The sequence below is a fragment of the Pipistrellus kuhlii genome, unplaced genomic scaffold (assembly GCF_014108245.1).
Source record: "Pipistrellus kuhlii isolate mPipKuh1 unplaced genomic scaffold, mPipKuh1.p scaffold_m20_p_20, whole genome shotgun sequence".
Classification (NCBI taxonomy): Eukaryota; Metazoa; Chordata; class Mammalia; order Chiroptera; family Vespertilionidae; genus Pipistrellus; species Pipistrellus kuhlii.
The window spans coordinates 20,348,152-20,374,598 of record NW_023425516.1 but is presented as its reverse complement, the minus strand read 5'-3'; the positions used below and the strand labels follow the sequence as shown (position 1 = coordinate 20,374,598).

Genomic DNA, 26,447 nt, shown 5'->3' with positions numbered 1-26,447 from the left:
CCTGCATGTCCCCTATTGGCATCAAGCATGCACCTGACCAGGAATCAACTGGTGACCTCCTGGTTCATGGGTTGATGCTCAACCACTGAGCCACACCAGCCAGGCAAACCATTTACTCTTAAGTGTCCTTGGTTACAGAAGATACGATTTTGTGATTTCCTAGATGGCTGTAAACTGCTTGACCACTTAACTGTTCCCCTGTTCCGCTTGTCCTGGCCCACTAGCCTGTCCCAGCATTTGGATTTGGATGTATCGCTAGCCCCAACTACAGCTGGGAAAACTGTTACCTCCGCCACGTTGGCTGGCTCAGAGATACCTTGATCAGAAAAGGGGAAAATAAAGTCTCCCCCAAACCTTGACACTGTCCTTCCAATACCTATTGAGCGGACACCCTTAGGTACCCAGCAAAGAACGATGAACACAATGCACAAGGGTGGGAAGGGACAGCTGATAGCGAATAGACGGTTGAAAAGGGGCCATCTCAGCTGCTGTGAAACCTATGAATACATTAAAGCCTTGCAGAGAGGAGGCAGAGAAGTGCTATTGAGATTTAGCGATCCACATAATTAGGAGGAGGAGGGGAGTGGCATGACCTAAAACACTGATTCCAGTTATAAAGAGCTCTAGGACCGCCATAGACTAGTGGGAGGCAGGAAGTCCTTAGAATTGCAGCGTCAGGCCAGAGAAATGGTGGACCGGACCAGGGTATTTTCAGTTGAGACAGACGCTGGACCCTGGGAGGAGTGCTCAGCAGAAGCAGCCTAAAAAGGTGTGTTCCGCTTTAAGAGCGCAGGCCGCAGGGGCGGGGCCTAAAGCGACGGTGGGTCAGCGGAGGGCGGGAGGCCGACGCTGGGAGGACCGCCCCTCGGCGGGCGTGCGCGCGCACCGCGCGGGGGCGGGGCTTAAGGCGAGCCCGCATGGCCGTCTCCGGCCCCGGATGAGGAAGTACGAGGAGGAGGGGGCGGAGGGGGGGTCGGGGGAGGAAAAGGAGGGCGAGGACCATAGAGACGAAGAGGTGGCGGCGGCCGGAGCGCCCCGGGCTCTCGGCGCTCCGCAGGCTCAGGTAGACTTGGCGGCGGCGGCGGCGGGGCGGCGGCTGCCGAGGCCCGGCCGGCGGGGCGAGCGCGGGCCGTGGAGCAGCAGGCCTCAGGGTAAGAGGCGGGGGCGGGAGGGCTTGGGGCCCCGCCGCCCCGCCCCACGCCGCCCGGAGAGGACCTTCCGCCGCGAGGGGCAGGTGGAGGGGAGCCCGGCCCCCCACTCTCTCTCGGGGTACCGAAGGGAAGCGGAGCTGCGGGGCGGCGGAACGGGGGGCCCCGGGGGAGAAGGAGGAGGCCAGGCGCCCGCGTCGCGAGGGGGAAACGGCCTCCCCGAGTCATGGCTCCGACGGGGGAGAGACGCTCCTCTTGCACCTCGCCGCGGCCGGAGACCCCCAACTTCCTTCGGGGAGAGCGACGCCCCCAGTCCTGGGCGGACGCTCTGCCCCGGCGCCAGTGCGTCCATCAGCGGAGCGAGCCCCGCTCCCGGGGTGCGGGAGGGCGATTCTGGATTTATTTTAAGGAGGTTATTTAAAAGATACCCCCGCCCCCCCAAAACACCTCCCCCCCACCCCTCCAATTTGGTCAGCGCCAGCCCCTCCAGTGAAGAGCGAGGCTCAACTTGCCTGGAAGTGACAGAGGGGATGGGCTCTCCCTTCCCTGTGGGAGGTAGACCTGTCTTCACGCCTTTATTTCTCACTTGTACCCTGACATACACGGAGGAGAACCCAGGATGTAGGGTGTTCGAAGCCAGCCTTTCTCCCCCTCCCCCGATCCTGCCCACGGAGGCCGGGCGCCTCGCTCCTCTCCCCACCAATGCCACCCCCACCCCCACGGCTGGTGGTGTGCACGGAGCTCCTTGCATTTGCACGGTTGGCGCCTGGAGTGAGAGCGATGCGGGACCCCTGTCTGCTCCTCCCCATCCCTGGTGACCTTGACCGATCGATGGCTTCACCTTTCTCCCCCAGCCCACCTCGGGTTGGGGCAGATTGTCCCAAGGGCTCCAGGAGACCCTGTGTGAGTGCCTAGTAACGTCGTTGTAACCTTTTGGTCCATTGTTGCCATGAACTGTTACTGTAACAGGTTAACTTGCTTTTAAAAAGGAAGCTCATCTCCTCTGCAGAGAAACTGATTTTTCCTCTCATCACCCCCAACCCATCCCTCCCCAGCACCCCCCTCCCCCACGCACTCCCACATCGCAAGTGTTCGACCCACTCTTTCTCACGCGAAAGGAGGTGGAGAGAGAGGCGCTTCTAATCCTTTTAGATCCTGCTCCGCTCCCCCCAGTGAACTTTAGAACCATCTGGAAAATAGGCCTTGTCTTTGGAAGCAAGTCTGGCCTCCAGGAGGCAGGGAGGCCTGGAACGGAGGCCAGCCTTTCCTTTGTTTCCCAGGAGCTATCTCCCTCCTTCCCCGGTGGGAGACATCCTCTCCCACTCCCTGTCCTCGATCCGGTGAGAAGCTTCCTTCTAGCTCCATGGTCCCCTCCCCCCTCCCCCCAAGAGGGAGAGTCCAACTTGTTTCTCTGGCTCTTCCAAGAAAAATAAGTGCCTTCGGGCGCAGGACCCTTTTCTGGTGTCTATTTAGAGCAGCACGGACGGGTGGTGGTTTCTTTTCTCTTCCCCTGAAAAAGAAACCCCAGGCTTTTATGCAGAGCCTGTCCTTTGCGCTCCGTCCCTCCCCGGAGGAGACGGGGCTCTCTCTGCATGCTAATAGAGGGAGGCAAAGGGGAGCAGTGGGGGATGCTTTTGAGAGTTCCCGCTCGCCCCGCGCGGGAGAGCTGGGCCCCGATCCGCGTGTGGCTTCCCTGCCCCACTCGCAGTGTACGGAGATCTGGTGAAAAGATTCTTCTGTCTCTAACCCCTTAAGAAGAGCCCCCCCCCCCTTCTCCGAATTCCCTGGGGGAAGGGGTTGGCTACCGTGTCTGATCTCGGGCTGAGAAAGCCCCTTTCTCAGGGTGCAGGGAGGGTGGGGAACCTTCTGGGGGCCTGATCATTGTGGCATTGTGAGGGCCCGCGTGACTCACCGTTCTTCTTTCCGGTCCGAGCAGCCCCTTTGCATCTGGGAATAAAGAGAGGGGAGACCTTCAGACTTGGGATTATGGGGGCACACGGGTTTCTGTTCTGCTGTTTGTGCGATTCCACCTCTCCCCCAGCCCCCACCCCCATTTCTTTTCTCAGTGCTACAGACTGTACTCCCCGAACTTCTGTCTGGGGGACTGCCTGAAGGACTAAAAGTAAAAATTGGGCCTTTGTCAGGTTCTTAGTGCCTTAAAACGTATGGAGATGGAGAGAGGCCACGCTGGCTCTCCCGGTTGTCTTCCCACCACCTGGAGCTGTTGTTTGGTGGGACAGGAATTCGCACTGCCAGGTGGCCCAGAGACACCTTAGAAGCTTTCATTTTTGTTGTATGGAAAGCGTTCTTAAATTACCTCCGTGTGCTCTTGAGTGGTGCCCCGGGGATTGGGCTCTGTACCAACCACCATTGTTGATGCCTTGGGTGTGCTTTGCCAAAGCAGTGAAATAGAGCAGTTTTGTTTCGAGTTACGGGGTTGTTGTGGGTGGCAGGACCTTTGAGATTGTTCTGTTTAATGTGTTAATTTTACGTGTGAAAAACTAGCCTAAGGAAGTTAGGGACACACTCCAGGCCTGGCTGCTAGCGAATGCAGGACAGGATAGGGACCCTGGAAAACAGGAAAACCAGCATCTAGGCTGCGCCTAGCATTGCTGCTGCATTTGAAACACAAAGATCCGAGCTTACTTGTTCTCAATTCAAAAGGATTTCTTCTTTTATTGGAAGAATTCTACTGCATACTCCTTATAAATATCAGTCATTTTTTTTTCCTTTAGGAAAAAATCGATTCTTTAAACAGTCTAAATCTTATTTATGTTACGGTAAAGGTGAAGCCAATAGCAGCTGGTAAGAGTTGTTCCTGATTCTCTAGGTTAACTTTTGCTTATACCTCAAATTAGATAATTATCTGATATTCTTACCTAATGGGTTGGTAAACCCTAAATCCCTATCTACATTCTCTCCTCTTACTTGAAGTTTATTGAACATTTAATATAAAAACTTTTGTGGTTGAAGTAGAGAGCTGACATTTGGGGTGATACTGATAAATTAAAGGCATAATGCACTTACAGTTATTGGCTACATATTTGGGTCTTGAGAAACAATGTTTAAAAAAATTAAACATATGTAATACATACTCATTATAAAAAAGGGGAAAAGTACAACATATGTTGATGTCATTCATGATTCCATCACCCATCACTTTCCATCGTCCATCATTCCAACGCCCATCATCCCATCACTCTTGGGCCTATATTCTTTCAGACATTTCCTATATGCATATATATTTTCCCTAAAGGAGTCCTGATGTTTATATAATTTGATAAAATATTTCAAGCAACTTTCTGTGTAGAACTATATTTCTTTACCATTTTTAATTGCTCCATTGTATTCAGAGATTTCATTTTTAAAAACTTGAATGGTAAAATTTGGGATCTTTTCCTATAGTCTTGTGGCCTTACCAATAACTTAATAGATGGCAAAAATTGAGAGAAGAGTTTAGTGATGCAAGCTAGTGAGCTGAGAATGATTTTGTACTGCTACTCTAGGCTTGCATCTAAATATTACTCCGTCTCAGGGTTCCAGCCAAGGCACTGGGCTGTTCTTGATGCTGCTGCTGAGAAACGGGAGGACCCAGAGTTGGGCGAGGAGAGAAAGGAGAGATTGTCTTTTGCTTCCACAGCCAATGCGCCTCACTGTTTTACAGATTGAAAAGAATAGGAATTTTGTCTCTACCAAATAAGAGCACCAAGAAGTGATGATGTGGTGTTTGGCTTTTGTAAATTGGAAATTATCTTTTGGTGACCAGAGTGTTTAAAATTGAGTTTTGGCCAGTGCCAGCTTACAGTGTATACGGAGCCATTAGAATGGCAAAGATACCCTTTCCTCTGAGGAATATGAGCCACGTTATGTGATGATCAATATTGCCTCTCTGTGATAAAGATGTCGTTTTGCATAAGTTTGTGTTCAGAACAAATCTTCAATTAGGACCACGGGGGTTGGAAGGAGTGGGGTTTGTTAGAGGCACCGCTGGCTTTGAGTCCATGAAGGCACGTGGAAGGTCTAAAGTTCAAGTCTGAGCTCTAGGGTGACTGGGATGTCATTACTGAGATTCTATGTTATTAAAAAATCCACCCAGTGGATGAAATCACAGGGACATGAATAAAACATCCACCAGTTTAGGAAACCAAGAGAAAGGCAGAAAGGTCCAGAATGAGAGGATGGTCTTCTGTCCTTCCTTAGCCCCCAGCTTCGGTCCAGATAACACAGGGAGGATGGATCTTCTGTGCTAGGAGGAAAGATTGTCCGCACAGGAGTATTCCTAGTGTGTGCCTCTTCCCGTGGAGGCAGAGCACGGACATCTGTATGAGTGACATCAGTGGGCTCCCCAGATAATCAAGGTAGGAGTAGAGACTGGGACCAAGGAAACGCAGTTGTAAACATTTACATGGTGTGCTGGGAGTCCCTGCTGCTCAGAAACCTGGTTATGGTCAGTGAAGAGAACGTGAGACAGTCAATAGCCAGCACTGGTATTTAGGGGTGTGTAGTATGTTTATTTGGGGGAAGCTGGACGTTAGGAAATGGGGAGGAGAAATGGCTGGCTTTCTGAAAGGTCCCTTTTTCCATGTGTATTTGGGCCAAAGGCATGTGCCATCAATACCTCTAATAAATCCTTGTAACAGACTCTGAGTCGCCAAATACTTCTCATCTTTCCTCTCCTGGTTTAGGGTTAGAGAAAGCATGGTTATCTGGTTAATCAGTTTCCACACTGGTCGGGTCATAGTGGATTTTGTGGAAACTGCACACATTATTGGTAGACTAAAATGGAAAACTTACCGATCAGGAAATCTGGTTGTGAGTGTACTGTTTTCTAGCTCTGTGTGAGTGCGCACGTGTGTGTGTGTGTGTGTGTGTGTGTGTGTGTGACTACTTTGATGATATAATATTATGACCTACATAAATATAAATATTATTTCAGCAAATAAGCTGTGTTTTCGTTACCCAATGCAAAAAATTAAACAATCCCATTTCAAATGAAGTCCCCTGGATATCCCCCTCCTTCCCCTCAGATAACCATGTACCAGGTGTACCAGTTAGTAATGCGGACTTTTTTTCAATAGATGGAGTTACACATATGTTAATTACATATAAGTGATTTGGTATGTATGCTGTTTTGTTGTATTAACAGCAAGCTTCAAAACTTCATATGTCAAATTTGCTGAAGGTTTTAACATCATAAATATTTTTACTCTTAAAAATGTCGAATTTCGTGCCAAAAAAAGAGCATTTGCGGGAAGTTATTATTCACTACTTTATTTTGAACAAAAGTGCTGTTGAATACTTTGGGAAGCTTATGGTGAATATGCTCCATCTCAAGATATTTGTGAACACTGGTTTAAATGCTTTAAAAGGGATGATTTCGATGTAAAAGACAAAGAACGTCCAGGTCAACCAAAAACGTTTGAAGACCAACAATGACCAGCATTATTGGATGAAGATGCATGTCAAACTCAAAAACAACTCACAGAAAGATTAAACGTTGCTCAGCAAACAATTTCCGATCATTTACAAGCAATGGGAAAAATTTTAAAGGAAGGAAAATGGGTGCCACATCAACTGAACGAAAGACAAATGGAAAACCGAAAAGTCATCAGTAAAATCAAATTGTGACGCGATGAAAAGTGGATTTATTTTGAGAATCCCAAACGCACAAAATCATGGGTTGATCCAGGTCAACCATCAACATTGACTGCAAGGCCAAATCGCTTCAGAAAGAAGACAATGCTCTGCGTTTGGTGGGATCAGGAAGGTGTGGTGTATTATGAGCTTCTAAAATCAGGTGAAACCATAATACTGATTGCTATTGACAATAAATAGTCAATTTGAACCATGCTTTGATCATGAAACGACAAGAATGGGGCAGAAGACACAGCAAAGTAATTTTGCTTCATGATGACACATCATCACACACTTCAAAACCAGTTAAAGACAGTTTAAAAGATCTTGCCTGGGAAGTATGAACCCACCCGCTGTATTCACCAGACCTTGCTTCTTCAGTTGACCACTTGTTTCCATCAATGGCGCATGCACTTTCTGAGCAACATTTCAAAACATATGAAGAAGTAGAAAATTGGGCCTCTGAGTGGTTTGCCTCAAAACAAGAAAAGTTCTATTGGGACGGTATCCACAAATTACCTGAAAGATGGGGGAAATGTGTAGCTAGCGATGAACATTACTTGGAATAAAGCACTTTTGATGTTTCTCTTAAAATTATCATGTTTTCTTTGATTACAAAATCCGCATTATTAACCGGAACACCTAGTAATATTGTAGGCAGGTCATTTTTAACCTCTTCCGGTGTGATTTAAAAATCATAATGGGAAGATGATAGCTGCCCTACTTAGCTCACAGAGTTATTGTGAGAATCTAGTGAGTGGTGACTGTGAAGGCACTTAGAAAATCTAAAGATGCTGAATGAAAGTCAGGAAGGAATCTGCAAAAGACCTGGTTTGGTGGTGTCTTGTGCCAGCCTGGCTGAGTACAGCTCAAGTGTTTGGTAAGCAGCGAAGGAACAGAATTCCATTTTCTCTATATCTTCTTTCAGAAAGTACAGGGTGTCCCAAAAAATGTATATACACTTAACAGCTGATAGCTCAATTGATGTTTCTTTTTTCTTCATATTTAACCTATTGGGATTAATAATTATTCAAAGTGTGTGTACATTTTTTGGGACACCCTGTGTCTTAATAAAGAAAAGCCAGTGATTCATATTCTTCAGAGTCCTTTGGTATCTATTCACTCAGAAAATATTTACTGAGTGCCTACTCTGTGTCAAGTATGTATTTCTAGTAGTGAACAAAATGAGCAAAGCTTGTGCCTTTAAAACAAAGTACGAAACTTTTTATCCCTTTTCTAAAATATATTTTTTTTTATTGATTTCAGAGAGGGAGGGGGAGGGAGATCGAAACATCAGTGATAAGAGAGAATCATTGATTGGCTCCCTCCTGCACGCCCACAACAAGGCATGTTCCTTGACCAGGAATTAAACCAGGACTGCCTGGTTCATAAGGTCGATGCTCAACCACTGAGACACACCAGCCAGGCCTGTTTTGATCTTTTAATTTATATCATTTGTTTTCCACAAATTCTGTCTATTATGGACAATTTTTTTTTTTTATGCCAGAGAATGTCGGCATTTAAGTTAGAATTTATAATCCTTATTTTTGCCAGTTTGAGCTGAGACAGCTTTCTTCAACCCTGCAGAGTTTTAAACTTTTATCCCTTCCTTTGATTTGTGTCAGGGTGAACCGTTTGATGTAAGACTTGACTCCATACTCTCCATCTGCCCTAATGCTGTCATCCGGAATAGAGACTCAGCCAGTGCCACTTGATTCCTCCATGTCTGCCGTGGTACAGGAATTATACTCTGAACTCCCAGTAAGCATCTCCAGAGAGCTTCATGCTGTCCCTGGGCCACGGGTGATTCCAGATGTAAAACCTGGAGCCTCAAGCTCTCTTGTAAGTCAGAGTAGGGCAGTGCCCTCGGAGCTGCAGAGGACTCATGCGGAGAGTCGTGAAAAAACCTCTGAGACCTCGGATCGAGGGGGAGAGCCTGGGCGGTGTGGGCTGGTGGACTCCCCGGCAGGAGCGTCTGTGGCTTCTGGAACCTTGGATAGGGAAGAGAGAACCAAGAGCATGGAGCTCACGGTCTTCAGAGATCGAGGGGACCGGGTGAAACTCACAAAAGACCCCTGTAAGGGAGCAGAGAGAGGCCCATGTCAACATTCCACAGCCTCTGAAGGAAAGATCAGCCCAAGTCAGGTAAGAAATGCGATCTTGATTCAGATGAGTTGAGTATGAATGATAGTTTTCCAGAGTCATATTTCACAGGCTAACATGTAGGTGCTGATAGGTAGCTTATGATTTATTCTTGAAACATTTCCAAAATGTTGACTTTGGTGTTAACTTTTTTGGATGATTTTTTTAAGATATTAGACCATTGAAGAGAGGAAGTTCTTATTTAATGAAAAAGTGTCACTTCTCTGAATCAGCTACTGTGTATGAAATACCGAGTCTCTTTGTGATAGTCATATGGTATTTCTGCATCTGATGTTAAGAAATTATGTGCACTTGTCCCTTAAGTTCGGGTAGCATTCTGATTAGGGATAGCATTGTGGAGTAAGATGTCACGGAGGTGTCTGCGATTGTTGTCTTGTGAGCACTTTCATCCCTTCATAGCATCAGCACTCTTGATAGCCTCTTTATGTTTTAAAATTGTGCTAATCATGGACTTCACCATGCCATACTCGGTAGCCAGATCAGACACGCTCTATCATACTTTGCAATTTTTTCTTTTTTAAGCTCTATCATTGTTCTCACAACTTTCCTTTTTCCCTTTGCTCCTATCACTAATATTCTTAGGAGCCATGGTGACTTTATGTACATATCCTAATATGTAGATAAAAAGCCAGCGGCGTCACAACTGAAACAACCAGACAGACAACTGAACACAGGCTGTGTGGGGGGTTAGTGAGGGACAACCAAAGGACTGAACAGCAGGCTGCGTGGGGTGACCAGGCTGGCAGGGGGGTAGTTGGGGGCGACTAGGCCTGGGGGGGTGCAGTTGGGGGGGCAATCAGGCTGGCAGGCAGAGGCGGTTAGGGGTGATCAGGCTGGCAGGGGGGGCAAGCAGTTAGAAGCCAGCAGTCCTATTGTGAGAGGGATGTTTCACTGCCAGTTTTAAAATTGTGCTAATCACTGACATAAACCGGCAGTCGGACATCCCCTGATGGGTCCCAGATTGGAGAGTGTGCAGGCTGGGCTGAGGGGAAAACCCCCCCCCCCCCCATGCATGAATTTCATGCATGGAGCCTCTAGTTTAATAATAATAAGCAACAACAAAAGCAAAAAGTGCCTTACTGAGCTAACATGACCGGTGTCTCATGTAAAGGCACCAGTTGTTTCTCTGAATTGCGATGGATGGATGGAAACTCCTTTTTATTAAACTCTGTTAAGATGACTTATAGTTACCATTCTACAGCATTCCTTTATAAATATGCAAACATAGGAAAGGGAGGGTTCCATCTAGAAATACAGAAGTTGCTTTATTTTCAGTGTACTTTGCTATGAACATAATCCTGGCTATTTCCACAAATGTCACGAAGTAGGAAATATCTCATTTGCTCCAAGTTGTGGACCCATAATTGCATAGTTCAGTGCATAGGCAGTCCCATCCGAAGATGGGGGCCGTCATCTCTGCCCTTCCACCTGCCTCTGCCTCAGGAAGCTCGTGTTTGGAGGAGCTCAGCAGGGTCTGGTTACAAGCTGGGCTAATGGCTCAGCAGTCCATCAGGCCCCAAGGAGCTTCGGCCTGCCTGTTTATACAAGCTGACAGCCTGATGGATAGTCATTTCTCCCCTTAAGTGTTTGTGTGTTTTTCCTGCTCTAAACTAGTCTCATGGGAATGAATAAGAGAATTGTACTTTTCCCCCAGAACATACAGCCAGTTTTTAATGGGAAATAAGATTACAGACGAACAGTATAAGAATGGTTTTTAAGACCCTCCTAAAATCTGCCAAAGCTTTGGAGATGTCCCAGAGCTGTGTTTTATTCCAAAGCAGTGGTCAGGGAGATGGCATGGTACATGGGCAAGACAAAGAATTTGTTTACTGTCAACCTGAAAAACAAGTTGCACTACTACATGATGTTTCTTATGTCCTATAGTTGAAAGAATGCTGCAAACATTAGCAGTTATTTTACTTGAGGTTGAAAGAGGGATCCATGGGAACTTTATCTTAAAAATCTATTCATTCAAGACAGATTGCGCAGCAGTGTTAGTATAGTAATGATCAGATGTCAGTATCTAACAAAATCTAGATGGTAGGAAGAAATGTGCTTCCCCTTAGTCCCTCCTCCCATGTGAGGGGGGATGAAAATAAAATTAAAAAAAAACAAACCCTTCTACAAAGTTTTGCAAGAAACTTTGGAAAGAAAATTGAGTATGTATTTTGAATGGTTAGGGACTGAGATACAGTACATCAAGTTTCATGATATATTTTTTAATGAAATTAAGATTACATTGCAGCAATTTGTTTCTTGATTCAGAAGGCATTTATAGGGCTTTGTATGGATCTTTAGGCCAACATTTTAAGCCTCTATTGTCCCAATCTTGGGAAAGTTGGCTTTTCCAGCTCAAATTCTAGAGAAGTGGGAGTTTTTATTGATGATTCTTATTTAAATTTGAGGTTTCCTTCAGTTTCCAATCTTTGTGACTGCTAGTGCATTTCTGGAGTCACAGAGAATCCTCATTCATGAGCTCACGTATTCAACAGAGCTCTGAGTCCTCCCTGACTGCTGATCTTCTTCCTGCAGGAGGACCCCCGGATGCCGTCGCGTGAAGAGCTGTTATGCATGGACCTCCCTGAGGATCGTCTGAGGATCAGAGGTATTTACCCCTCACAAATCTTCATACTGAAAATGTGCATCAAATTGCAATTTTTTTTTTCGAAAGTAGCGAGCATACTAATCCCCCCCATGTACCTCACTCAGTTTCAGTGATTACCACTAGCTCATGACCAGTCTTGTAGGGAAGCTATTATTCCAGGTATTTCCACTGAGGTAACTGATCAGTGACTTCTGTAGTATTTAATTATTTAAGTAATAAGAAGGTAGTCTAATAATATAAGCTGTTATATTGTGAGTCTGATTTGTTAATGTTTTCGAATGGAAGCTGCTTAAGACTCTGAATTAGGTGTCTTCATGTCACAGTCCTTTGTCCTGCTAAGTACATGTAAGAAACACTCAGAGAAAAGTATATGTTCCATATTGCCTGTTTCAGTCAGGTACACTGTGGCCCTTGTCATGTTCTGCAGAGAGCAAAACCAAAGGCTTATTAGTGCACTCACTTCGCAATTCTTCTCTTAAGTTGGGCATTTTTGTTGTTTGTTGCATGATTACTTTGGTCTACCTTCATGGATTTATTTTTCATGATTACATGCTGATTTGGAATTGTTTCTTTTGTGCCGAAGGAAATGAACAAATTACAACTGAAATTCTGTCAAAATCTGCTGAACAAGTCCAAGGTATGAAGGTCAGTGGGACTGAGACAGATACTAATGATGGATACAAGAACGGCAGCGTGAGTAAAGATCTCTCGGCTGAGTGCAGCGATGACCCGGACGTAGACAAAATCATGACCAGTGGTGAGTTTTCAGAAACCGGCACATTAGTTTCCCTGGAGCCTTTGAACTTTGCGAAGCCTGGGTCAACAGAAGCAACTCCTAAAGAAAAAGCACGTGAAGAATTAAAACCTTGTTCTTCTTCGTTGTCATTGTTACCAGGGAACAGTGCCATTTGCAAAGTGGACGATGGGAAGGAAGAGTTGGGTAAGCTGAGCCTTGTCTGTGAAGCAGATGACAATCGCCACCAGATTGCTCACCACCATGATGAAAAGCCCGGATCTGCACCCGGCAGTCCCAGCCCCAGGAGAAATGTAGCTGTCGAACCCTTAGGAAAAAATTCTGAAGTTTCATGTTTCCAATCAAGTTTATCTGATCCAGAATCCAGAACAACAGCCTTAGAAAAATGCAGTCTTGCAGGTGATGGCTTGCTAAAGAGATCTGCTGAAAAGACAGAGGGTTCCTGTGTTGATGATAACGGTCAAAGCAAGAACTTGGCTTCTAGAGAAGAAAATGAAGAACAGTGTTTGAACTGCAGGTCTGACGGGGGGGAATTCTTTCTTGTGAATGCCAAGCAACCAGAAGAGGATGTGAGTGGTCATTGTTCTGGAGAAAAAGAGACTTTTGCCTCCCTGAAAGAAAATACCCACAATGGCTATTGCCTTCAAGGCAGTGTCCACACAGACAGCTCCAGTTCTCTAAGGCCCACGTCTTTTCCCGAAGCCACGGAAGTCATGTTTAAAAAAAAAGACTTGAAGGTCACGGTAGACATGCAAGGTAGCTTAACCGACCCTGAGGACCATAGCGAAACTTCTAATATAAGCCACCCAGGCAGACACTCTGAAGAAAGCAGTTCTTCCTCTTCGATGCAGATCGAAGAGCCAGAACGGACAACCACTATCAAGCCTGGTATGTTAAGTGAAAAGATGTACAGTAAAGACCCTAACTCCGCAGTCAGCACTCAGAGAAATCTGGAAGGTGACACCCAGTTAAGTGAAGTGTTATATAGTGACTTTATGATTGAAAAAAATGCCCTTGTGAGTTTAACGCCAGAGGACCAGATAAGTCTTGTAAATGAGGAATCAAAACCCAAGAAAGATGCTGCTCAGCTATTACCGTCTCTAGAGTTTGGTTGCAGACCTGGGTCAGAAAAGTCTGTACAGACCTCACAGGACGGTGTTCCACATTTAGGTGAACAGAGCATTGCCTGTGAGATGAATGAACCTCCCTCTACTGAGGAACTGGTCTTAGACAAAACGGAAAGCGAATGTGTTTTAAATCAAGTGTCCCTTAATTCTCAAGATCATGTGACATCGTCAGCTGACAAAGAGTTGCCTTTAGCACTAAGCGAGGATTCCCACCAGAGCCATCACCCTCCATTAGCGGATGGAGCCAGCGTCCTTCCTGATGCCCAGACCGTCCCCATGAACTCAGAAATGAAAGACATCTCTCCGCCAGGTGACGAAACCTGTGGTGCCTCATCAAACAATTGCACCTTAAATATCAAACCTGGAAGCCCTCAAAGAAAAGACAAAATGGCTGATTCAAGAACAGAAGATACACAGTCCAGACTTCTGTCATGTAAGAAAGAAGTAGCAGTCTTGCCTCCAGCGGTCTCTGTCATGGATTGTCAGAGTGTTCAACCTCAGCATCACTCTAGCTGCCATTGTGTTGGAAATGCACCAGGAGAGAGCACGTGTTCTGTGTGTGCTGCTGATGAGTTTAGAAGAATCATCCTGGAAAGTGAAAACTCTTCGAAAATCAACTCTGAAAATGCATTTCAGCACAGCGGTCACTACTCCCCAGGAAGGGAAGACTCCGTGGAAAGAAGCATCCATGAAGTGAGTTGTACATCAGAGGGAAGTGAACTTAACAGAAGAGAAACTAAGGACAGCCTTCCAGGAGATAAGATCAGACACGAAAGGACAGTAGGTATGTTAAATAGTGAAGCTTCCAACAAGACCATTCACAGCACCAATCACATCCAATCCAGGGAGGAAGGGCTAGAATTAAAGGAACAGAATATACCCAAAGAGACTATGTCTTATAAATATAACATCTCTGGTTGTGCCGCACAAGAACTAAACCAATCTGTAAACATTCCAAAACCTGAAAAAGGATTGGAGCTGTCTCCTGCTAAGTGCTCCAGTTTTAAAAACATGAATCAAGCTGTTAAAACGCTTGATCAGAAGACAGATGAAGTCCTTGACTACCGGAGTAACCCAGACAGACCAGATGCATGTAGAAGTGAAGATAAACCAGCTAAGAGGACACTAGGTAGTGACCAGAGACAGACCATCACAGAGCCTAACACAGGGGAAAGCCGTCACCAAAAGAACCTGCCATTTAGTTCAGGCAATAACAACTCACTGTCTGGGGGTAGTCGGAAGAAAGGCTATTTGAAAGGAGGCTTTGAAAGGGTTCCTAGTTGTGATAAGCCCACAGGTGGTAGGGTAGGCATTGCCTACACAAACTGTAACAATAAGCCTACACAAGGCATGCTGGACTTGCTTGGCGGTGTACGGCGAGGTGGACTGGCATTGATTGAAACCTCAAGGAGTACCCTGTCTCAGAGAGGAGACCTGAATGCTGCATTTACAGGACAGATTGACCAGGATTCAGAACTCCCAGATGCCACTTCCTCTGCAGTAGAATCACTTAAAATAAAAAAATCATGTGAAGAGAAAGTTTGCAGGTTGTTAAACGATTGTGAAATGGAAGTGCGTCCAGACCCTTGTGCAAATGAGATAGAGTCTATTGCGGATCATGAGCCAAATACAAGAATATTGGATAGAGTAAACGTGTCTTCAAATCATATTCATCATGAACAGCAAGTTAAAGAAGCATCTCTGAAAGAAACACAAGGGATGATTGAAAAATCAAGACTAGAAATACATTCTGAGTTTGACAAGGAAAATACCTTTGGAATTTCCTCCGAAGAGTTGGTGTCTTCTGGACACCAAGATGAGAACTCTGTCCCCCCAGCGAGCCTGAAATCCATTGAGATAACGCCGTTGTGTCTGTCTGCTCAAGAAACATCAGAAGCTAATATTAAAAGTGAAGACACTGACCTAAAAAATATTTCTAAACCAAAAGAGGGTGGAATGCTTTGTGAAAAGGTTGAGGATTGCACAGTCCTGCCTGAGATGAAGGAAGGAGAACCAAGGATTACTGGGAATCCCGGCAAAGGAAACAGCATTGACATCAGTATGAAGAATTTGCCTTTGATGACGGAAACAGAAACTAAAGTGAAAGGGGAAGAAGCCAAAGAACATCAGAGGGGACCGCCAGATCCCTTAGCTGCTGGGGAGGAGTCTGACGAGAGGATCGCCAGGGAAGATGGTCACGGTGATGGCAGGAGTGAGATTCCTCAGATACGTGGCACCTCCCGGAGGATGCGTGGTGATACTGAAGAGCAGCAGAGCCGGAGGAATCTGGACTCCGTGATGCAGAAGGCCGAGCAGTGTGACCATCAAAAGGAAGCACATACGATATTGGAACATTGTGATGTGTTGTCAGAGGAAGTGCAAAATGAGGACCAGCCTAAGGATTACAAATGTGAGTACACCAGGATGAGAGAAGTGCCCCCAGCACAGCTGGCCCAGGCCAACACGAACGCACGGCCTCAGAAGTTGAAGGGCCCGCAGGAGGGGAAATTACGTCATCCGTTAAAAAAGGACATGGCGCTGTGCATGGGTCCTCGCCTTCCTAGCGCCCCCCAGAAGTCACAGGACGCCAGCTCCGCGAGGTGTTACGAGATACACGGTGCCTTTGGGAATGCTTCCCATCAGAAAGGAGCGCTTCCCTTAAAGAAGCAGCCGCATCGGGCGTGTAAGAAAGTTTCCTGCCAGGAGCAAGCCCACGTGGGGAGGAAAATAAGTAAAATCAGGAATGCTGCCTTTTTAAAGAGTTCCCCCGAAACCATCCCCACCAGAGCGCACAGGTTTCTCAGTTCTCCCGCTCTGTCTGCACCCTCACGACTGGACCCCGAAACAGTACCCAGCGGGAGCCCCGTTGGGCACATACCAAAGCAGAAGGCTGCCCCGTGCCATCTCTTAAGGAGCCTGAACGCCAGGAAGCCTACCAAAGACTCAGCCTTACTCAGCAAGCTGTCCGTCCTCGCCTCCAGACTGGCCCCGGCCCCCAAGACCCCCAAGCTGAGGTACCGGCGGGGTTCCTCTGAGCTGCTCCCGGTGGCTAAGAGCTACAAGCGGCTCCGGTGTAAAAGGCTCCTGGACAGATTCTCAGACAGCATGATGCAGCTGAACCCCTATCTGACAGCCAGCAGCTGGGCCCAGAGGCCTCATAGTAAGCCCTTGACACTGTATCCCCTCGAAGCCATCAAAATGAGCTTCGTAGATTTGAGCGACAAGATGCCGCTGCTGCTGTTCGGTTCTGGAATCTTCCCGATATCCTTTCACGTGAAGTCAGGCTCCGAGCGCGTGCCTGAGTCCCCACGGACTTTTCCCGAGCACTGTGCTCCCGCGAGGCTTGCCTTAGGGGAGGCCTCCCCGTGCCCTTCGCAACCCCCCCGGTGGACCTTTTCCTTCTTCCTGTCCCACGCTTGCCCTGGGATGGCCGCGTTCAGGGAAGACACCGGCCTCCGTGCTCAGGCGCACGCCCAGGCTCCTGCACAGCCCCCAGCTCCCCTCCGGGACTGCGGGGGCGCCGCGGTGGTCCAGGCCAGATCAGGCTGCTCCGCCCTTGGCCTTCACACACTCCTAGCACTTTGTTCCCCGGGATGCTACCGGATCTGGACAAAAAAACGGAGCTTCTCCAGTCACATGCCTGCCATGCAGAGGCTCTTCGTGACTCAGTTTACACAGGGCCTGAGAGGGTTCCGGTCTCCGGCCTCCGTCGCGGACAAGATCTTCTGTTCTCTGCCCTATTCGGTGGGCCGAGTGCTGTCCGTTTGGAGCCAGCACGGGCCCTCTGCCTGCCCCTTCGAAGCCTCTGCTCTGCATGCCGCTCACGGCAAGCGGCAGCCAGCTCTGGACATCGCGAGCAGGTAAACTGTCCCCTGTTCTTTGTAAGTGTTCCTTCTTTGCTGCCTGCCATCAGGGAGCTGGAGGCCGCTGCTGGACAAGCAGGGCTGGTGGGAGCTGTGTCTGCACTCTTATATTTATACCTTGCCCAGTCTCTGGGAGAAAATGGGGCAGTAATTTAAATGCTGACCCCTCTCATTTCCTGCAGAACCCTTTATTTGGCATTCTTTGTTCTGCCCCATTCATTCTGCAAACCATCAAGTCTTTTGAATTTCTTTTCTCCTCTGTCCCTCCTTTGAAAAGAACAACATTACACGTTGAGTAGTGACCAATAATGGCTTGTAGCTGTAACTTGTTCACAAAGTATTATATAGCCAGCACCTAATTCAGAGTTTGGTGTGTAAAGGATACAAAGAAATACCTTTTTAACAATTATGTAGATGTCACCAAATCTGGTTTGTGAACCTTTGCATTTCTTTCTGGAACAGAAAGGCTTCCAAGATTGGCATTTATATACTGTAGTTGTAGAATATATAGGATTTGACGTGAACTTGGAAGAGAGTTCTCATGGTTTGATCACTAGGAAAATAATTCCATCAGTATCATTTTACCTTCTAATAGAAATTAGAGAAGAAAAAGAATTTGAGAGTTATAACCTAAAGATCTGATTTAGATATAATAGGTATATCTTCCTGTTTGTGACCCTTTGAATAAGTAGAAACTTGAAACATGTTTTATGTTGCCCTTATGACTTTTCCCCTCCTTTCTCTTACTGTCCTCTGCTTATTTCTACCTTCTTTCCATTTAAGTGAGAAAAGAATCTCCCTATCTGCCCGCCTCCATCCTGGCGGAGAGCACATGAATGAGATGCTCCCAACCGAGAGATTGTCATCTTCCTGAGGGACTGACATTTCTTATCTGCCTAGGGCTCTGATTGAGTGTCCTGTGCTAAACCTGTAATGACATCAAAACGTTTTCTGTTGTTCCGCTGCCCTAACCTATTGCTCATGTACTTTTGCTTCGCTTCAGCCACACCATGTTACCATATGTGCCTCTTCCAGGCATGGAAGCTACTTACAACGCCAGTGGCAGTCCGATAAGGTACGTCCAATGTGCTGGCACATGAGGAATTGTGGAGTGAGTGACTGAGTGACTGAGTGTGTGTGTGTGTGTATGTGTGAGAGAGAGGGGGGGGGGGCGGGGGAGAGAAAAAATGGTAGCGATGCTGTGGATCGTGCCTGGTATGATTCTGAACTTTTGTTTTTCTTCTAAACCAGGTTGAATCTTAGATTCAAATGTGTTTCATTATAAGTAGCAACCAAGAATGTGTAATCAATACCAAATAAGGGGGAGGGGGCTCAAAATCACTCAGCCAGCTCATTCTACTGTAAGTTCCCTCTCAGGCTATTTTTGGTGCCTGGATGGGATTGATCTCCTCTGCCTGCATTTCATTTGTTTAGTTCACTAAATGTCTTCTCCCTTCCCAAACATCTGTTCCTTCTTACATTTTTCCTTATTCATTACTTTTTCCTTATTTTATTGCTCCGTACCAGTGAAATGGATTGACTGCATTCTTGTAAATATTTGTAAACGCACACAGGCCATGCCCGGATGTGACTGGAGATCAGGTTGAAATGTCATTGCCGGCAAAAGGCCTCAACCCTAGTCTGGGAGTTAAGTTCAGGGTGCTGAGGTAGAAGGTGAGTCCAGTCCTTTGTCTTGTGCTTTTCTCTCGGCGCTGCCAGGCTAGAGCCTCCATTCCCTGCGCTGGCACCAAAGTCTCGCTTGGTAGCAGACTCGGCCGTCGGCAAGCTCCTGCTGTCAGCCTCGGAGTTCGCGGTTCCCGGATTAGACGAGCTGGATGGTGTGACGGCAGCGCGCCCCCGGCCGCAGAGCAGCCCTCCGGAACAGAAAGAGGTGAGTGTGACGTGCTCGTGGCGTCAGGCCGCAGAGGCACCGGAGGTGGCCATCGATGACTGCGGGTCACGTGATGGGTACGCAGGGGCCCTGGCTGCCTCTGCTGACCACCTTGAGCTTCAGCTGAGGACCAGAGATGGCCAAGACCGGAGGTTTTCTGTTTGTCCACGAAAGGATGCTCTGGATCTCTTAATCTGCATTGTTTTCTGGATCCTTTTTTTCTTAATGGCAGAATTTAACAAGGTTTAGAGAACTAGACCACAGCGCTGCTTCACGCATTCAAAGAGGATGAGGGAATGATGGTGTTTTTCAGTTTTGCTACATCTGCTGTCTCCAACAGATAATGATAGGGTTCTCTTTTAATATAAGACAGGATAGCTGCTGAAAACACTGGTGGCAGGCACAGCAGGGGAAGCTTTGTCATAAAGTGCTGATTAGAGTCATCTGTAAATGGAGGCTGTGAGATCTTGAGGGTGAAATAAAGGGACTATATTTTTAAAAATATCTTACAACTTGACATATCTTTCTTTTTAACCCTTAAAAACAGGCTGAGCCCGAGAAGAGGCCAAAGAAAGTCTCCCAGATTCGAATCCGGAAAACCATTCCCAAGCCAGACCCTAATCTTACCCCCATGGGCCTCCCTCGTCCCAAAAGGTGAGCTCTTCCTCCAAGTCACATGGCTTCCCTCCTTTGGAAAATGGTTTGGCATAAGGTCACGGCCTTTTAATGACCTATCCTCTTGAGCTGTTTTACTCCTAAGATTGTCTCAAGAATATTCACTGGCAGCGTGGCCAGAGGCTCTGGCAATACACTCATAACATTTTCCCCAACCACTAAAAGAATAGAAGAGTGTATGACTTCCAAGCCAGGAGACGGGCAGTAAGAGAGACAGAAGCAAGTGAGGTAGGGGCTGGGGTTGCATCAATTGAGGATAGAAGAAGGAGCAGTAAGTTAAGGAAATAGGTAGAAATTCAGCTCTATCATTCCCAATAAGTATAAATGAGCTAAATGTCATAACATCAGAGAATGGCAGCCTGGGGGGGTGGGGGGAATCCAGTGCATGAAACACATCTACAACATACTGCAGAAAGGTCTAAAGTAAATGAATGGAAAGGACAGAGGAAGCCAATCTTATCTCTCGTAAGAGGCAAACATTTTGTTCTCGTTTCAGGTTAAAGAAAAAGGAGTTCAGTTTGGAAGAAATATATACCAACAAGAATTATAAGTCTCCTCCTGCAAACAGGTAGGTACATAGGAGTAGGCATCATAGATGGGGAGGGCTTCTGAGATGATCCTTGTAAATCTCCAGTTCTTTAACTACAGACCGGGCACGCACAGTTCTTCCCGTGTCAGGTCTTGGAAATTACTAGAATCGGTGCTTTTAGTTCCCAGCATTTGAATTGGGGTCGGTGGTGGAATGGGAAAGAAATGTATGTTGGGGTTAGTTGATACAGAAAATGTAGTTTCCTTTTAGTTTGTCCTGGAGTTTTTACTCAATATGCTGGCTGTCTTTTAGACTAAAAATCACTGCTATTCAGATACGATTCCAGACACAGAAAAGGTTTTACTTGGCTGCCTCTGGGTCTAAATTCAGTTCAGGTCATTGAACTGTATTCCCATCCCCCCAAAAGTAAATCTTTGAGGTGATGAGTGTGTTAACCCCAATGTGTGAATCCTTTATCAGTGTGCAGTTATATCAAGTCACATTATATGCTTTTAAATATATTACAATTTCAGTTTTCAGTTACACCGTGATAAAGTTGAGAAAACACATATACACACACTAAATATTATAGAAAGATACTGGCCAGCCGAGACTGGTTTGGCTCAATGGATAGAGCGTCGGCTTGGGGACTGAGGGGTCCCGGGTTCGATTCCGGTCAAGGGCATGTACATGGGTTGCGGGCACATCCCCGGTGGGGGGTGTGCAGGAAGCAGCTGATCGATGTTTCTAACTCTGTATCCCTCTCTCTCTTTCTCTCTGTAAAAAAATCAATAAAAATATATTTTAAAAAAAAAAAGATACTGGCCAGAGGAAACAGATGCTGGGAGTCAGTGCAAACAGCTCTTGGCCCCTGTTGACTGGAAGAGCTGCGCTGTGAGTGGGTGCGGTGGTGACTGTGTTCTGTCCCCCCCTCAGGTGTCTAGAGACCATCTTTGAGGAGCCTAAGGAGCGAAACGGTACGCTCATCTCAATCAGCCAACAGAAGAGGAAGCGCGTTCTAGAATTTCAGGATTTCACCGTCCCACGAAAGAGGAGAGCTCGAGGGAAGGTCAAGGTGACGGGCAGCTTCACCAGAGCCCAGAAGGCAGCACTGCAGAGTCGAGAGCTGGATGCCCTTTTGATACAGAAACTGATGGAACTGGAGACCTTCTTCGCCAAGGAGGAGGGAGAGGAGCCATCCCCGGGGTGCTGAGGATGGCGCGTCTTCATGGAAGAGGTTGGCCCGGTGCCCAGACTGTCCAGACTGTGACCCACGGCTTTTTCCTGCCTCGAGGTGCAGCCTCTTTAGAAACTGGTGACGAGGGCCCCCTGCTTCTCCTGCTGCGCCCGGAGCCTCCGGAGCCTCCTTCCTTCTGGACGTGGTCCTGAGCGACCTCTGACCTCTGTGCCATCCACACGGGGGCCGCAGCGCGCCTTGGACGACACTAGATTCCACGGGCTCCGGCCTCGGCGTCCCTGTGGGAGCGTCACGTGTTTACGGTGGTGCTAGACCAAGATGGCTGACGGGTGTTGCCCAGGGAGGGGGCCTGGCGTCCTCGCCTGAGGGGCCCCGAGGCTCGTTTCAGTAGCCGAGGAGCGATAAGCCTGTGGTGTACCCTGCCCTTTGAGTCCCTCTGCCCAGAACCTGGGGTGTGCGTGTGTGTGTGTGTGTGTGTGTGTGTGCGTGCATATGTGTGTGTGTGTCTTTTTCCCATCATTTTTTCTCCCCTCCGTGACTGTGGGTCACTAGTGCCAGAGGGGCCATCCAGGCCCCATTCAAAGTAAGTTGCACTTTTTAATGTTGTGTTTTTTCATTTGTTTTATTCCTTTTTTTTTAATTGCTGCATGTTCAGAGCCTTTTAAATGTGATTTTAAAACAATTTTTTAAGACATTGAGGAGAAAGATGATACATGTCTGCAGAATAGATGGCAGGCGTCGGGCCCAGTCTGGGACAGTGGAGAGACACGCTTCCACCCGCGTGTCTCAGCAGTCCCCTCCCCATCTCTCTCGTGCACTTCGTTAGAGGGAGCACTTCTTTCCTCTGGACCCTCATTCCTGCGTGCTAAGTAGATGTATTAATTTTAATGACGGAAGTAAGAGCAGGTTTCTCTCCCAATCATTTTTAAAGTGTGCAGGCTGGGTGTGGTCTTTTAATGGATTTTATCTGCAGTGTTGGAATGTAACAAAGCTGGGTACAACAGTACGGGCGGCGGAAGAGGCCGGCCCGCTGTTTGCAGCTGTCGGAGCAGCCGGCCCTGAGAGTGGGGGTTGGGGGGTGTCCCCACAGTTCAGGCTCAGCACTGTGTCCTTGCGGTGGGATCAGGAATCCCACGGCTGGCACCGCTGAGGACACCTCTTTTGCTCTGGGCTCCTGTGTCGAACCTTCTGGGAATGTGGAATGCCGGTGCTTGCTGAGCTGCTGTGTGCCCACGGGAGTCTGGGCAGAAGGATGCGTGTGGGTTAGCAGGCCCAGAGGTTTCATTCCTTTCCCACTAATCCCTGTGTGCGATCCTTTGTCCCGTTCCCCTCTTCCCTTGTGTTCTCGCGCGCGCACTCTCGCTCGCTCTCTCTCTCTCTCGCTCTCTCTCTCTCTCTCTCTCAAAACAAGAGTTCAGAGAATGACATTCCTTGGCTGGAGCTGCAGATGCTTTGGAGCAGGCCTGTTAGAGGAGCGAGCGTGCCGCCTGGGATGTGTCTCCCAGGTTTCTTTTGTTCCTCGTTTGTTAGTGGGGAGACAGGTGGGCGGGAGGGCTCTGCGTGCCTTTCCTTTGCAGGTGGACAGTCTGTGCCATGCTGCAGCAGAGAGAGGACAGGAGCCGGAAAAATCAAAGGGCACGTCTGTCTCAGACACAGCCTAGCACGTCCCATACGCACCTGGAGCCCCCGGGCTCCCAGGCCAGGGCCGACAGCGTCAGGAGGCCAGCCTCCCCCCCCACCCCACCCCGGCTCTGAGGGAGCGAGCCCGTTCCGCCCTGCACGTCCATGTGGCCTAGACTGTGTGGACTCGGTCCTGGAGCAGGGCCCGCGGGGCTGCTGTCTTGCTTCAGGGCAGGGTGAGGAATGCAGTGGCCCTTGCACAATCGTGTTCAGGGAAGCACTGCTGGACAAGCTCGCAGACTCCCCGTGAGTCACCGGAGCCTGTTTGCGGGCACCCGAGGGGTAGCCGAGTCAGCGATGTGGGAGCCACGCCATCCTGCAGGCTGAAGTTGAGGTGGGCACAGCTGTGGCATCACCAGCATCACAGTTCAGGCTTCAGGTTTGCCTGGGAGAGGCATGGCATTGTCTGGGCCAGCTGCAGTGGTTTGGGACCTTGGCCTCTGGGAGGGGAGAATGGGTGGAAATGGAGACCGGAGCTCCCTCCTTTGTCCTGAGAACTTGGGGAGAAGCCTGCCTGTGCTCTGGCCAGGCCTTTCCCTGCCGCAGAGTTAAGAATGGCCCCCACTGCGAACGTGCAGCTGCTTACCTAGAGGCGCTGGAAGGGCGCTAGCCACGCTGAGGCACAAGTGTCTTAACCCCTGTCCTCCCCGCTGGCTGGCCAGCTGCAGCGCTGTGTGTGGGGACGGCTGATGACTGAGTGGGCGCTGGTACAGTTCCTAAGCTTGGGGGTTTCCTTCCGAAGTAGCGGGAGTTCTAGTTAACTATAACTCACTCGGCTCTGGTTTAGGGTCACTAAGACGGGAAAGGGAGGAGAGATCTCAGGTCCAATTGGGGTTCCACCCATCAGTTTTTCGCTGAGTCTGTGAACTATGGGTTTCCTCGTCTTTTAGCTTGTAGCTGTCTTTGCTTTGCCACCCACCTTCCCCGTCCTTTCCTTTGGCCCCCTTTCCAGCTTCAGTCCTTCATACCTCATCCCCTTCCAAACCAGATTATGTCCACTTGTTCTTACTGACCTTACTCTGAGGGCTTCAGCCGAGGGAGGGGCAGTGGAAAGACATGTAGCGGTTGCCTTACTGGAGCCTGAAAAGCTCAGAAACTCATGCTGTGAATCCCCAAACTCTGTGCTCCTCCAAGAGCTGTGGAAATCATGACACTTTGTCACAGTTTTGCCTGAAAGAGTCTTGAGTGGGTGCCAGAGCCAGTCGGAGGTAAATTCCAGATCCCATCCCCCGGGCAGGACCCTCCGTCCCCATCCCCTCCACCCCCCACCCCCACTCTGTCCTGCCCGCCAGGCCAGGAGCTGTCCCGAGGACGCCGGGCTGGGGCGGGGCCTCCAGCTTTGGTGCAGCCTCGCCTCGCCGGGCCAGAACGCCATCTCTGTCCCACGCGCACGAGCGTCCGCGAGAGACCAGCTTCAGGCAGCTGTCCTTGCCTCCCGGTCCCCGGGGCGGGAGGTGTATGCAGTTGGTGCTTTTTAAAATTCTCCTGTTTTGTTTCTGTAAGCTTTTCCCCCTGGTATCATGGAAAGGACCTCTTAATCGCCACCTTGTGGGTGGCTGTATCCAAAGTCTAAATAATCGGCCAGATGAGGGAAGGGCTCCCTCACCACAGCTGATCTCGTGCAGAGGCTGGCTGGGGAGCAGGCTGCTCTATTCCAATCAAATGTGATGTCCTCTGACGGCCCCCGGGCAGCAAAGGCAGAGGGCGCCCCGTCCAGCCCGCCGTCCAGCGCAGCACCGTCAGTCTCGATGCTTGTTCACTGTGCGTCCTCACGAGCCCCTCTCTGGTGCTGAATCGGATTTGAATTGTGGTGAGAGGCCTCCGCACCTCCGTGGGCCGGGCTGGCCAGTACGCAGCTGCCCGGCGTGTTTATATATTATCACGGTCAATAGTTCAGTGAGATTTTGTACATTTTTGGTAACATTGGCATACATGATGCCCCCGCAGCTCCTGTTCTGTTTGGTAGTTTGTGCCTCTAAAATTCCCACTGTTATGTGTGTTAATTTATGAAAATAAAGAATTTTTGAAACCTTTCCAATAACCCTCCAGGCTGTTATTTTATTCTCATGACTTGGCATTAATAAGTTAAAATTGTTCCTGTAATGTCATGAGGCTGTTTTGTGTTGTGTGTTTTTTTTTTTATAGATGTCACAGAATTATAATCAAAACAGGCATTATACCTCCCAAAGCGGTCACCAGGTCCTGAGAATAGTCCTGTGCCCAGGACTCTAGCACTTCACCTCTGGGTGCCTTCTGTGCCTACCATGAGGCTTTTTTTCCTTAAATTCTTATTTGAGAATATTGTTTCCATTGATTTTTTAAAAAATACCGTAGATTTGAGAGAGGAAGAGAGAGAAACATCAGTGATGAGAGTCATTGATGGGATGCCTCCTGCACGCCCTCTACTGGGGATCGAGCCCGCAGCCCGGGCCTATGCCCTTGCACTTGTTGTGTTTCACCATTACTTGAGGAGCATTTTACACTTTTCCTTTGTTTAGAAGGTAGAGGCCAGTTATCAGTTAAGGCCCTTTTATTCCTTTAACATTTTCCATCACAGAATCTTAGCACTGGTAGGTCCTCCTGAGAATAAGAGGACTAGTTCAAACTAAGAATTCCCTCAACTCCTGGACATGGACAACAGTGTGTGATTGTGGGGGTTAGGGGGACAGGGCATAGAGGGGGTGAAAAAAACTTCAAGGCAAACAAAGGGCCCACAACCATAATGCCGCTCAGCCCCCACCATTCAGTACCCAAAATCACAGGGATTTAGTGCTGGTTCTTTCTTTTTCTTTTTTCTTTTTTTAATATATTTTATTGACTTTTTTACAGCGAGGAAAGGAGAGGGATAGAGAGCTAGGTATATGCCCTTGACAGGAATTGAACATGAGACCTTTCAATCCATATGCTGATGCTCTATCCACTGAGCCAAACTGGTTAGGGCAGTGCTGGTTCTTAAATGTTAGGCTAATTCTGTCCCCTAGTGGCAGTAGGGAGATTTCAGAAGAAAGCGATGCCCAGTAGCTGTTGGGTCATTCATCATGGCAAAAAGGGCAAATCCAGCCTGGTCTGAGTGGCTCAGTGGTTGAGCATCCACCTGTGAACCAGAGGTCACTTTTTGATTCCCCCTCAGGGCACAAGCCCGGGTTGCAGGCTCCGTCCCCAGTGTGGGGCCTGCAGGAA

The 26,447-nt window shown here is 48.2% G+C and overlaps 1 protein-coding gene across 7 annotated transcripts; it reads left to right on the top strand.

Annotated features, from left to right (window-relative positions):
- Positions 1-920: 920 nt before the first annotated feature.
- Positions 921-25,302, top strand: PRR14L (proline rich 14 like). 7 transcript variants are annotated; one of them, XM_045585745.1, is made up of 9 exons: positions 921-1,063; positions 8,408-8,927; positions 11,478-11,549; positions 12,130-17,291; positions 18,298-18,369; positions 19,014-19,185; positions 19,733-19,839; positions 20,357-20,428; positions 21,326-25,302. In XM_045585745.1, exons 2-9 carry the CDS (start codon positions 8,457-8,459, stop codon positions 21,600-21,602), a joined length of 6,405 nt encoding a protein of 2,134 aa, XP_045441701.1. In that variant the 5' UTR covers positions 921-1,063; positions 8,408-8,456; the 3' UTR covers positions 21,603-25,302. The 7 variants fall into 7 exon arrangements, 6 of the variants coding, with proteins under 6 accessions (XP_045441701.1, XP_036304679.1, XP_045441702.1 ...); XR_006742397.1 differs by having other exon boundaries at positions 970-1,151; positions 19,014-19,262; positions 21,326-21,396; XM_036448786.2 differs by having other exon boundaries at positions 971-1,151.
- The last annotated feature ends 1,145 nt before the right edge of the window (positions 25,303-26,447 follow it).